The 13,719-nt window shown below is 51.9% G+C and overlaps 1 protein-coding gene across 1 annotated transcript; it reads left to right on the forward strand.

The window, feature by feature from the left end:
* Positions 1 to 2,221: 2,221 nt before the first annotated feature.
* LOC140372570 (GTP cyclohydrolase 1-like) lies at positions 2,222 to 11,546 on the forward strand. Its single transcript, XM_072459702.1, has 6 exons — positions 2,222 to 2,513; positions 9,495 to 9,604; positions 10,267 to 10,322; positions 11,034 to 11,065; positions 11,219 to 11,303; positions 11,385 to 11,546. The coding sequence occupies exons 1-6, from the start codon at positions 2,222 to 2,224 to the stop codon at positions 11,509 to 11,511; spliced, it is 702 nt and encodes a 233-aa protein (XP_072315803.1). The 3' UTR covers positions 11,512 to 11,546.
* Positions 11,547 to 13,719: the final 2,173 nt, after the last annotated feature.

Genomic DNA, 13,719 nt, shown 5'->3' on the forward strand with positions numbered 1-13,719 from the left:
CCGTCCCTCCATCCGTCCCTCCATCCGTCCCTCCATCCGTCCCTCCATCCGTCCATCCATCCGTCCATCCATCCCTCCATCCGTCCCTCCATCCATCCGTCCATCCATCCCTCCATCCGTCCCTCCATCCATCCATCCGTCCCTCCATCCGTCCCTCCATCCCTCCGTCCCTCCATCCGTCCGTCCGTCCCTCCATCCATCCATCCGTCCCTCCATCCGTCCATCCCTCCATCCCTCCCTCCATCCGTCCATCCGTCCCTCCATCCGTCCCTCCATCCCTCCGTCCCTCCATCCGTCCGTCCGTCCCTCCATCCATCCGTCCCTCCATCCATCCGTCCCTCCATCCCTCCCTCCATCCGTCCATCCGTCCCTCCATCCGTCCCTCCATCCGTCCCTCCATCCGTCCATCCATCCATCCCTCCATCCGTCCCTCCATCCGTCCCTCCATCCGTCCCTCCATCCCTCCGTCCCTCCATCCGTCCGTCCGTCCCTCCATCCATCCGTCCCTCCATCCATCCGTCCCTCCATCCCTCCCTCCATCCGTCCATCCGTCCCTCCATCCGTCCCTCCATCCGTCCCTCCATCCGTCCATCCATCCATCCCTCCATCCGTCCCTCCATCCGTCCCTCCATCCGTCCCTCCATCCCTCCGTCCCTCCATCCGTCCGTCCGTCCCTCCATCCATCCGTCCCTCCATCCATCCGTCCCTCCATCCCTCCCTCCATCCGTCCATCCGTCCCTCCATCCGTCCCTCCATCCGTCCCTCCATCCGTCCATCCGTCCCTCCATCCGTCCCTCCATCCGTCCCTCCATCCGTCCATCCCTCCATCCATCCCTCCATCCATCCCTCCATCCGTCCCTCCATCCCTCCGTCAGCGTGAGTAGTTTTATCTTGGGTGGAGCAGGGCCTCCACCACTGGCGGTGCTGCAGTCGCTCAGTGCGACTCACAAAGTGGAGCCACAGAACAAACTAAATGCTTTTTTATTCTTCACAAATCTGTTTGTTGTGGGCGTGAGCCAAAGGAAAGTTTCAAGCCCCGCCCCCGAGCGTTACCATGGAGATCATCTCACTAATAAATGATATAATGCTTAAAAGAGCTACAATGAGGGGCCAATAAGCACACTTTTATATAATTTAATCCATTTGTGGCCATTTTATTTTGAAATGAATCCGCTGTATTAAAGAGTGGGGAAGTTAATTGTTATTAAAAGAATAAAAATGACAATAAAACACACTTAGCTTCGCTAACATATCGAGGGGCGGAGTTTATAGGCTCACCATGTTTATAGCGGTCGGGGGCGTGTTTTCTTCTTCCTAGGGGAGGGGCTTATCAGAAAATAATTGAGAAGCTGCTACAGGCTAATTATGGATAAATAAAAATAAAAACCTGTTTGATACTGAAACTAAAAATAATACTAAAATATACAATCATTTAGATCTTTGTCGAATATAAAAGTGTGTTATCTCTTAGAAATGTCACCAAAAGAGCTCAATAAATATAAAAATAACTTTCAGAAAAGAGTTTGTCTCATGATTCGACTTGAATCGTTAAGACAGTTTTATCACATTTATGTTGACTATTTGACAACTTAATTGCCCCGCCCCCTCCCTCCTATTGGCCGACCTGAGGCTCGGTTCACACCAGGATTGGGAGATCTTTTAATTGCAGATTTCATTCATATTTTCCCCCGTGGCTCCGCCCCCTCTCCGCTCTCGGCCAATGGCGTCGCTCCGTGAGTAATCCTCCAGTATAAAGCCTGAGGATGCTGAGGCTGCGAGAGGAAGAGCAACAGTTGGACGAGCTGCACTAATCCTGCCCCAATCTGCGCGAGGGACACGCGAGAGACACACGCGAGGGACACGCGAGGGACACACGCGAGCGACACACGCGAGAGACACGCGAGAGACACGCGAGAGACACGCGAGGGACACGCGAGAGTGTCACGGAACCTGGGCAAAAAGGGACGAAAGTGCAACTGAGAGACAGAAAAACGAGTCCAAAATAGGGCAAAGTGCGGCCAAAACGCGACTAAACCTGCGCCAGAAAGACAGAGCGCAAGTGCGTCCCAAGTGCGCGTTTAGCCCGCCCCAGCCCGCCCCAGCCCGCTTCAGCCCGCCTCAGCCCGCTTCAGCCCGCCTCAGCCCGCTTCAGCCCGCTTCAGCCCGCCCCAGCCCGCCCCAGCCCGCCCCAGCCCGCTTCAGCCCGCTCTGAGCCGTGCAGATGGAGCAGATGGAGCAGATGGACCCCCAGACGGTGGCCGCGGCCCCAGAGCCCGTCCTCCCCGGCCTCACGCGCTCCGGGGTCGGCTCGGCGGCGGCTGAGAGTCGGCGGGAGGAGCGCACTCGGAGCCTGGAGGAGAACGAGCGGAACCTGCCGTCGCTCGCCGCCGCGTACAGCTCCATCCTCCGCGGCTTAGGAGAAGATCCAGAGCGCCAGGGTCTGATCAAGACCCCGTGGAGAGCCGCCACCGCCATGCAGTTCTTCACCAAGGGCTACCAGGAGAAGATCTCAGGTCAGTGACACCGGGGACGGGTTAGTCCTGGTTTAGTCCTGGTTTAGACCTGGTTTAGTCCTGGTTTAGTCCTGGTTTAGTCCTGGTTTAGTCCTGGTTTAGTCCTGGTTTAGACCTGGTTTAGACCTGGTTTAGTCCTGGTTTAGACCTGGTTTAGTCCTGGTTTAGACCTGGTTTAGTCCTGGTTTAGTCCTGGTTTAGTCCTGGTTTAGATCTGGTTTAGACCTGGTTTAGTCCTGGTTTAGTCCTGGTTTAGACCTGGTTTAGTCCTGGTTTAGTCCTGGTTTAGTCCTGGTTTAGTCCTGGTTTAGATCTGGTTTAGTCCTGGTTTAGTCCTGGTTTAGTCCTGGTTTAGTCCTGGTTTAGTCCTGGTTTAGACCCGCAGATGTGTTTTGCTCTTGAAATTACATTTACTCTGAACGCTAATGTCTTCCCAACCAATCAGAACAAGTGCAGCTGTGGCCCCGCCCCCAAACCATGGTTTAGATCTAATCCCTCTCTTAGGTTCAGGTGGTTTTTGGGGGGTTGTGGTGGTCTTTGGGGGGTTGTGGTGGTCTTTGGGGGGTTCAGGTGGTCTTTGGGGGGGTTGTGGTGGTCTTTGGGGGGGTTGTGGGGGGGTTGTGGTGGTCTTTGGGGGGGTTGTGGTGGTCTTTGGGGGGGTTGTGGGGGGGTTGTGGTGGTCTTTGGGGGGGTTGTGGTGGTCTTTGGGGGGGTTGTGGTGGTCTTTGGGGGGTTGTGGGGGGGTTGTGGTGGTCTTTGGGGGGTTGTGGTGGTCTTTGGGGGGTTGTGGGGGGGTTGTGGTGGTCTTTGGGGGGGTTGTGGTGGTCTTTGGGGGGGTTGTGGTGGTCTTTGGGGGGTTGTGGGGGGGTTGTGGTGGTCTTTGGGGGGTTGTGGGGGGGTTGTGGTGGTCTTTGGGGGGTTGTGGGGGGGTTGTGGTGGTCTTTGGGGGGGTTGTGGTGGTCTTTGGGGGGGTTGTGGGGGGGTTGTGGTGGTCTTTGGGGGGGTTGTGGTGGTCTTTGGGGGGGTTGTGGTGGTCTTTGGGGGGTTGTGGGGGGGTTGTGGTGGTCTTTGGGGGGTTGTGGTGGTCTTTGGGGGGTTGTGGGGGGGTTGTGGTGGTCTTTGGGGGGGTTGTGGTGGTCTTTGGGGGGGTTGTGGTGGTCTTTGGGGGGTTGTGGGGGGGTTGTGGTGGTCTTTGGGGGGTTGTGGGGGGGTTGTGGTGGTCTTTGGGGGGTTGTGGGGGGGTTGTGGTGGTCTTTGGGGGGTTGTGGTGGTCTTTGGGGGGTTGTGGGGGGTTGTGGTGGTCTTTGGGGGGGTTGTGGGGGGTTGTGGTGGTCTTTGGGGGGGTTGTGGTGGTCTTTGGGGGGTTGTGGTGGTCTTTGGGGGGTTGTGGGGGGGTTGTGGTGGTCTTTGGGGGGTTGTGGGGGGGTTGTGGTGGTCTTTGGGGGGTTGTGGTGGTCTTTGGGGGGTTGTGGGGGGGTTGTGGTGGTCTTTGGGGGGTTCAGGTGGTCTTTGTGGTGGTCTTGCTTGGTCACGATGAGGTTTGTGAGAACATCTGGACCTGGTTTTACTCCAATAAAGAGCTCAAGTTTACACACCAATACTGTCCTGAGGCGGGGGGGGGGGGCCCTGAGGCGGGGCGGGGGGGGCCTGAGGCGGGCGAATGGGTCGGTGGGAAGGGCTCTATACAAATAAAGTTGAAATGGAAATTAATTTTAATTATGAAGCAAAATGAATGACTTTTAAATGCAATTTATTTTTTAATTTGTCCAAAACGAGAGACTTTGTGTTAAACACGTTTAACACGTTAAAGGCTAAAGTCCAGTTCTGACTCTAAAGTTAAACTTAAACACATGTTGGACTCTGATTGGCTCCAGAGTTTCCTCCTGTTACTGCTCCTGGCGTATGATTGGCCGTTTAGTTTCCTCCCACTCAGTCAGAACCATAAGGTCTAAACCGGGACTAAACCGGGTCTAAACCTGGACTCACTGAATGTTATTATACCAGAAGAATTAAGGCATCTGTAAGAGAATAAATTGGGTTAAAGGTCCAGAAAAAGTGAGGCAAAAGGAGACGACGACGATTTAAAAACTCAGTAAAAATATGACGCTCTCGCCAATCAAATCAATTTATTTTTGTAAGGCCCAAAATCACAACAACAGTTGCCTCTGAGGGCCACAGGGAGAAATGAATCAACAATGTCTGTGGTGGCGAGGGACGATGTCCCAGGGTCCTCTGTCCTTAGACTCTCCTTCTCGGCCGGAAAAACTACAAAAAAACCTCTTTGGGAAAAAAGCGTAGAAACCTGGAGGAGTTCCAGTGAAGGAGAGATCCCACTCTCACAGACGGACACGAGGGAGACTGGAGCTGGACCCACTCTTCAGGCAGAAGAGGGACCGTCGGAGTCGAGTCGATTTTGGCTCTTGTTGCACAAATGGAAATAGGCTGTTTTACAAGCTTGATTTATATGAGCTTTAAATGAGAGCTCCTGGTCAAATAAGACTCTGAGGTTTCTTACAGTAGAACTGGAGGCTACACTGACATTGTCCAGTGTGACTATCTGCTCAGATAGAGCGTCTCGTAGATGCTTAGGACCAGCACAATGACCTCGGTTTTTTCAGGGTTAAGAAGCAGGTAGTTTAGTGTCATCCAGGTTTTTATCTCCTTCACACAAGTACTAAGTCTGTCTACTTGATCGCTCTGATCAGGTTTCATTGATAAATACAGCTGAGTGTCGTCTGCAGAGCAGTGGAAGTTAATGTCATGCTTTCTGATAATGTTGCCTAATGGCAGCATATAAAGAGTAAACAGAATTGGACCGAGTACCGAACCCTGTGGCACACCGTAAATTACTTTAGAGCTTGGTGAGGAGCTCTGGTTTACATTAACAAATTGGAACCTATCAGATAGATAGGATTTAAACCAGCTGAGGGCTGTTCCTCCAACACCTACATCACATTCTAACCTCTGCAGTAGAATGTTGTGGTCAATGGTGTCAAACGCTGCGCTGAGGTCCAACAGAACCAGGATTGAGACCAGTCCATCGTCAGCGGCTAATAACAAATCATTTGTGACTTTAACTAGTGCAGTTTCAGTGCTGTGGTGGGCTCTGAACCCTGACTGGAAAACTTCAAATAAGTTATTGTCCTGCAGGTGGCGACAAAGCTGTTTTACTACAACTTTTTCAAGGATTTTAGAGACAAAGGGAAGATTTGAAATAGGTCTGTAGTTTACCAATAGGTCGGGATCTAGATTAGGCTTTTTCAGAAGAGGTTTAATGACTGCATGTTTGAAGGACTGTGGAACATAGCCACTTTGGAGTGAAGTATTTATTATATTAAGAATAGGGTCTATAATTAGGAGGAGAATGTCTTTGAGGAGCTTGGAATGGGGTCTAGGACACAAGTTGAGCTTTTAGAGGACATAATGGCTGAAGTTATCTCTGCTTGATCAACAGCTGTGAACCTTTCTAGGTTTACAGGTGGATTTATATGGGACGTTAGATTTACAGCTTGGGCTAGTTCAGGGCTAATAGCGGGGGTAATTTCATCTAATTTATCTCTGATTGTTTTTATTTTATTGTTAAAAAATAGGAGGAAATCATCAGAGCTAAGTGTAGCTGGGATTGAGGGCTCTACTGCTGTGACAGTTTGTTAGCCTAGCTACAGTGCTGAAAAGGAATTTAGTGTTACTTTTGTTGACTTCTATTAGATTTGAATAATATCTGGTTTGGGCCTTACGCAGAGCCTGCTTATAGGACAGCAGGCAACTTTTCCATGCTTTTAGGGATTCTTCTGTGTGAGAGCGACGAAATAATCCCTCTAACTTTCTAACTCTTTGTTTATGTGAACGCAGTTCTTGGTTGTACCATGGGGAGGCGCGCTTTGGCCTAATGACCTTCTGTTTTAACGGCGCGACAACGTCAAGAGCAGACTTCAGAGAATTCATGGTCAAGTCGACACATTGATCACTTAAACTGGGACTAAAGCTGTTCTCAGCAGGATCACATGACATGTCACTGAATATTGGCTCTATTATTTCTTTGAATTTTGAGATAGATTTTTCAGATTTTGTCCTTTTCATTATAACTTTATTTTGTGGGACTGGATGATCTTTAAGAATAAACTGAAATGTAATTAGGAAATGATCTGACAATATAGGGTTTTGAGGGAGGACACTGAGGTCACTAATCTCTGTTCCATACGTTAGGACAAGATCCAGAGTGTTCTTGTGAGTGTGAGTCGGTTTATTTACATTCTGAGTGAAACCAATGCTGTCTAACAAGGCGCTGAAGGCATTACTGAGAGCGTCATCACTCATGTTCACGTGGATATTAAAGTCTCCAACTATAACTATTTTATCCCAGGCTAACACTAAGTTTGATATAAAGTCAGAAAACTCTGTTAAAAACTCTGAGTAGGGACCAGGAGGTCGGTAGATAACTATGAACAAAACTCCTTTTGGTTTTTCATATTTGGACATGTGATTGACACATGAGGCTTTAAATGAGTGAAATGCATTGTTAGTTTTAGGGCTCATGAGTCGCTTGAGTGGGAGATCACTGCCACACCACCACCTCGGCCTGTGCTCCTGGCAGTCTGAAAGTTAACATGGGTGGGTGGGGTTTACATGAGTGGGTGGGGTTAACATGGGTGGGTGGGGTTAACATGGGTGGTGGGGTTAACATGGGTGGGTGGGGTTAACATGAGTGGGTGGGGTTAACATGGGTGGGTGGGGTTTACATGGGTGGGTGGGGTTAACATGAGTGGGTGGGGTTTACATGGGTGGGTGGGGTTTACATGAGTGGGTGGGGTTAACATGGGTGGGTGGGGTTAACATGGGTGGGTGGGGTTAACATGGGTGGGTGGGGTTAACATGGGTGGGTGGGGTTAACATGAGTGGGTGGAGTTAACATGGGTGGGTGGGGCGGACTCATTTAGTCTGACGTAGTCGTCTTGTTGAAGCCACGTTTCAGTTAGAGCTAGAAGATCTATGTTATAGTCACTAATTAATTCATTAACTAAGAGCGATTTGGAGGAAATTGCTCTAATGTTTAGCAGTCCATATTTTACGTGTTTATTCATTTGTGTATTTGTGATTGTTATTTTCCTTAAGTTATTTGGTCTGACGCCTGAAATATTTTTTCTGAGATGTGACTTTTTGGCATTATTTGTACGAGGGACACGAGGGACACGAGGGACACGAGGGACACGAGGGACACACACAGTCTCTATCTGTCTTGAATCTGAACACTTCACAGGTAACAGAACGGGCGAGAGTTCAGCGACAGAGGAGCGTCTTGAACTGCTGCTCTGCACCTGGGGCTCATCCCTAGATGGTCACTTAACACGACTAAGACTATCGGTCAAATTCCGAACTAATAGGGATGTACCCTCCGAAGTCGGATGGATGCCATCCCTGCGTATGAGCCCGGGCTTTCCCCAAAACGCACTCCAGTTATCAATAAAGACAACGTTGTTTTGAGGGCACCATCTGGATAACCAGTTGTTGAATGCTGAGAGACGGCTGTACAATTCAGCATTGATCCGATTGGGCAGAGGACCAGAAAATATTACAGTGTCCGACATCGACTTCGCTAGGTCACACACCGCGGCTACTTGAACTTTGAGCACCTCTGATTGTCTCCGCCGGGCGTCGTTACCGCCTGCGTGAACCACGACTCGCCGGAAACGGGTCCTACTCCGCTTTAAGATCCTAAGGTTTCCTTCGATGTCACCCATTCTGGCCCCCGGGTAACACCTAACGCTAGCAGCTGGCAGCTTCACGTCTCTGACAATAGAACTCCCGATTACAAGAGTTTCTCTCGTGTGTTCAGCGGGCGTGTGATCGCTGAGGGGAGAAAACCTATTATAGACGTGAAGCTCACGGCGCTCTGAGGTTCGGCGTTTAGCGCCTTGTCCCCTCCGAACTGTCACAAAATGGTCCCTATTCTGTTCCTGGTCTAGTCCCGGCTGCACGGGAGACGCTGAGGGGCTGAGCTCGGCCTTACTGCTACTGCTAATGCTAATGCTATGCCCTGCAGCGCGGTCCGGTAGCCCTCGCGCTAAAACCGAACTATAACTGGACTTAAGCTCCTCTAAACAGCGGATCCGCGCTTCTAACTCCGTAACCCTGGCAACCAAAACTACCACTACACTGCACTTCACGCACCTGTCATCAGAGAAGGAGCCAGGGTTCTGACTCGACATATGACAGCTCAAACAGGTAAAGGTAGATCCAGCCATGACGCTAGCGGCTAGGCTACGCTACGCTAGTTCAGGCTGGAGCTAGAGAGTGAGGAGGGCTTTTAATCCACGAAATACTGAAAAGTGAGCGGTTTGAGGCTCCGGATTGTTTGCGGAGAAATCAAACGTTCACTTTCGTGTATATGATGCGTAAATAGTGTGTATAATTCGTGGATTAATCGGTAAAAGGCTCTAAGAACGAACAGCTCTGAAAACGCGACACACTCACCGGAAATGACGTCACAAGAACTGGAATGTCAATGAGTGTCTCACAGTAGTTCAATAAATAGTCCATGCGTGCTGGTCCTACAGGAAGTGGGCGTGTTGCGTGCTGGTCCTACAGGAAGTGGGCGTGTTGCGTGCTGGTCCTACAGGAAGTGGGCGTGTTGCGTGCTGGTCCTACAGGAAGTGGGCGTGTTGCGTGCTGGTTCTGAACGCTGCAGCTCAATGACACACGACGGGAGGGCATCTGGTCCTGCTGCAGTTTATTGTGTTTGTTTCAATAAAGCTTTATCTGTTTGAATCAGCTTCATTTCCTGGTTGTTATCGGGCGACGCGGATCCGGCGGCGAGAGCAGCGTCTGCGTCTGGACTCTGCTCTCGCCGCTGTGTTTGAACTGGATCAAAGGAACAAAGGTTTGATCAGGACTTCAGTTTCACCAGTGAAACGTGACAACAGAAGGATCTAAGTTTGACTTCTGTAAATCATACTTTTTATTGTCTTTTTGCTCTATTTCCAGACATTCTGAACGACGCAATCTTCGACGAAGATCATGACGAGATGGTGATCGTCAAAGACATCGACATGTTCTCCATGTGTGAGCACCACCTAGTGCCCATCTTTGGAAAGGTCAGACCCGCTTTAGACCTGGTTTAGTCCTGGTTTAGACCTGGTTTAGTCCTGGTTTAGTGTCATGGGATGTGACATACACCGAGCTATTCCGTAACACATCGAGAACACAATTCAACTTGGAATATGAAACGACACAGAAATATCAGTCATTTGTATGGCATGCATGGGAGAAAATGCGGGGACTGATTACGCAGGCTGTGGTAAGCAGCCTGCGTGATCCTCCTGCGTCTCACCCTGTTTTTTCCCATGCTGGTTGGTTTTATTAGATATTCTGGAATAGGCGGGTCACATTTCTCATTGGTCAGCCTCACATCAAGGCACTTGGTATTTTTCCGTAGAGATCAAGCCTTGGGTAAACATTACCCAAACTCCTCTGGGCTGTCACCCCCCCTCGGGTAAACATCCTTTGGCCCATCTTTACGACCCCTTCACAAATGCAGTTTGTCACACACCCGTTCTTCTCTTAGACTAATGATGCAGATAAAATATCACTATTATGCAGATAAAGTACATCACAGAAATATAATCATATATTCACATTTTATCACATTTAGTCCCCGGTTTAGTCCTGGTTTAGACCTGGTTTAGTCCTGGTACTAAAGCATGAAACTGACATTTATCAATCATAAAGGACAAAATGTAATGTTTTGTTTCTTCAGGTTCACGTTGGATATCTGCCCAACAAGAGGGTCCTGGGTCTCAGCAAACTCGCCAGGTAAAGAACTGGACTCTGACCTTTGACCTCTGGACTCTGACCTCGGGACACTCCCACACTCAGGACTGAGTTTGGACTAAACCTGGATCTTAAAACTTTCTCTGAAATTTGACCTTTGACTCTTGACCTTTAGTGAAACACATTTGAACTTTTAGTCACAGTTCAGAAAATCCACCAAGATTTTTTAAACACTGAAAACTGAGACCGGCCTCCTGCCGGTGCCAGAGTCAGGCCTCCTGCCGGTGCCAGAGTCAGGCCTCCTGCCGGTGCCAGAGTCAGGCCTCCTGCCGGTGCCAGAGTCAGGCCTCCTGCCGGTGCCAGAGTCAGGCCTCCTGCCGGTGCCAGAGTCAGGCCTCCTGCCGGTGCCAGAGTCAGGCCTCCTGCCGGTGCCAGAGTCAGGCCTCCTGCCGGTGCCAGAGTCAGGCCTCCTGCCGGTGCCAGAGTCAGGCCTCCTGCCGGTGCCAGAGTCAGGCCTCCTGCCGGTGCCAGAGTCAGGCCTCCTGCCGGTGCCAGAGTCAGGCCTCCTGCCGGTGCCAGAGTCAGGCCTCCTGCCGGTGCCAGAGTCAGGCCTCCTGCCGGTGCCAGAGTCAGGCCTCCTGCCGGTGCCAGAGTCAGGCCTCCTGCCGGTGCCAGAGTCAGGCCTCCTGCCGGTGCCAGAGTCAGGCCTCCTGCCGGTGCGTTGCTGATTTCTCGTGTTTCTCTTTTGTTCAGAATCGTAGAAATCTACAGCCGCCGACTCCAAGGTGTGTCTCTCTCTCTGTCTCTCGTGTGTGATTGTGTCTCTCTGTCTCTCGTGTGTGATTGTGTCTCTCTGTCTCTCGTGTGTGATTGTGTCTCTCTGTCTCTCGTGTGTGATTGTGTCTCTCTGTCTCTCGTGTGTGATTGTGCGTCTTCAGTCCAGGAGCGTCTCACTAAGCAGATCGCCGTTGCCGTCACTGAAGCGCTGCAGCCGTCTGGAGTCGGAGTCGTCGTCGAGGCAACGTGAGTGTCACAAAGTAACAAGTACTGCAGTATCCAAGTAACAAGTACTGCATGGTTTAGCTCCTCCTCCTTGTGTCACAGGCACATGTGCATGGTGATGCGCGGCGTCCAGAAGATGAACTCCAAAACTGTGACCAGCACGATGCTCGGAGTCTTCAGAGAAGATCCAAAGACTCGAGACGAGTTCCTTACCCTGATCCGGACCTGAGACCGAGACCGAGACCGAGACCGGGTCCTGGTCCTGGAGGATGTTTGTGGATTTTGAGTCCAGAGTTTCGTCTGGTCAATGTTGTGCTCAGGTGTGGGAGGGGCCAGAGTGTTGCTGTTTGTGTCTGAGCGTGAGCGTGCACGTGACCCTGTGAGTGCACGTGACTGTGGCCTTGTTTTTAACAAATGTTTTAGTTTTTGTGACTTTTTATCTGTATCACATGTTTTTAATGTTTTAAAGGATTAAATGTTTTTAAAGGATTAAATGTTTTTATCTGTCTCTGGTTTTATTTTCTGAATAAAAGTGTCTTTATTTATTTTCTGAATAAAAGTGTCTTTATTTAAACAAACAGGATGTGACAGATTCTTCTTCCTCTTCTCCGGGGCCGGGTCACGGGGGGTCACGGGGGCCGCAGTTCAAGCAGGGACGTGTACAGGTGACGACGTGTGCGAGTGACGTGAGCGAGTGACGTGTGCGAGTGACGTGTGCGAGTGACGTGAGCGAGTGACGTGTGCGAGTGACGTGTGCGAGTGACGTGTGCGAGTGACGTGTGCGAGTGACGTGAGCGAGTGACGTGTGCGAGTGACGTGTGCGAGTGACGTGTGCGAGTGACGTGTGCGAGTGACGTGTGCGAGTGACGTGTGCGAGTGACGTGAGCGAGTGACGTGTGCGAGTGACGTGAGCGAGTGACGTGTGCGAGTGACGTGAGCGAGTGACGTGTGCGAGTGACGTGTGCGAGTGACGTGTGCGAGTGACGTGAGCGAGTGACGTGTGCGAGTGACGTGTGCGAGTGACGTGTGCGAGTGACGTGTGCGAGTGACGTGTGCGAGTGACGTGTGCGAGTGACGTGTGCGAGTGACGTGAGCGAGTGACGTGAGCGAGTGACGTGTGCGAGTGACGTGTGCGAGTGACGTGTGCGAGTGACGTGTGCGAGTGACGTGAGCGAGTGACGTGTGCGAGTGACGTGTGCGAGTGACGTGTGCGAGTGACGTGTGCGAGTGACGTGTGCGAGTGACGTGAGCGAGTGACGTGTGCGAGTGACGTGAGCGAGTGACGTGTGCGAGTGACGTGAGCGAGTGACGTGTGCGAGTGACGTGTGCGAGTGACGTGTGCGAGTGACGTGTGCGAGTGACGTGAGCGAGTGACGTGTGCGAGTGACGTGTGCGAGTGACGTGTGCGAGTGACGTGTGCGAGTGACGTGTGCGAGTGACGTGTGCGAGTGACGTGTGCGAGTGACGTGTGCGAGTGACGTGTGCGAGTGACGTGTGCGAGTGACGTGAGCGAGTGACGTGTGCGAGTGACGTGTGCGAGTGACGTGTGCGAGTGACGTGACGTGTGCGAGTGACGTGTGCGAGTGACGTGAGCGAGTGACGTGAGCGAGTGACGTGTGCGAGTGACGTGAGCGAGTGCGAGTGACGTGAGCGAGTGACGTGTGCGAGTGACGTGAGCGAGTGACGTGTGCGAGTGACGTGTGCGAGTGACGTGACGTGTGCGTGTGCGAGTGACGTGTGCGAGTGACGTGAGCGAGTGACGTGTGCGAGTGACGTGAGCGAGTGCGAGTGACGTGAGCGAGTGACGTGTGCGAGTGACGTGTGCGAGTGACGTGTGCGAGTGACGTGAGCGAGTCACGTGTGCGAGTGACGTGAGCGAGTGACGTGAGCGAGTGACGTGAGCGAGTGCGAGTGACGTGAGCGAGTGTGACCGTGAGCGAGTGACGTGAGCGAGTGACGTGAGCGAGTGCGAGTGACGTGAGCGAGTGACGTGAGCGAGTGACGTGTGCGAGTGACGTGTGCGAGTGACGTGAGCGAGTGACGTGAGCGAGTGACGTGAGCGAGTGACGTGAGCGAGTGACGTGAGCGAGTGCGAGTGACGTGAGCGAGTGACGTGAGCGAGTGACGTGTGCGAGTGACGTGTGCGAGTGACGTGAGCGAGTGACGTGAGCGAGTGACGTGAGCGAGTGACGTGAGCGAGTGACGTGAGCGAGTGACGTGAGCGAGTGACGTGAGCGAGTGACGTGTGCGAGTGACGTGAGCGAGTGACGTGTGCGAGTGACGTGAGCGAGTGACGTGAGCGAGTGACGTGAGCGAGTGACGTGAGCGAGTGACGTGAGCGAGTGAGTGAGCGAGTGACGTGAGCGAGTGACGTGTGCGAGTGACGTGTGCGAGTGACGTGTGCGAGTGACGTGAGCGAGTGACGTGTGCGAGTGAC

Source organism: Eucyclogobius newberryi, unplaced genomic scaffold (assembly GCF_026437365.1).
Source record: "Eucyclogobius newberryi isolate DKJ021-1_F unplaced genomic scaffold, fEucNew1.0.hap1 SCAF_258, whole genome shotgun sequence".
In the NCBI taxonomy this organism is placed as follows: Eukaryota; Metazoa; Chordata; class Actinopteri; order Gobiiformes; family Gobiidae; genus Eucyclogobius; species Eucyclogobius newberryi.

Excerpts from the sequence above, each read along its gene's own strand:
- LOC140372570 (XM_072459702.1), top strand. The coding sequence starts at position 2,222 with ATGGAGCAGATGGAGCAGATGGACCCCCAGACGGTGGCCGCGGCCCCA. Across the intron at positions 2,514-9,494 it reads CTACCAGGAGAAGATCTCAG|ACATTCTGAACGACGCAATC; the intron begins GTCAGTGACACC and ends CTCTATTTCCAG. Across the intron at positions 10,323-11,033 it reads GGTCTCAGCAAACTCGCCAG|AATCGTAGAAATCTACAGCC; the intron begins GTAAAGAACTGG and ends TCTTTTGTTCAG.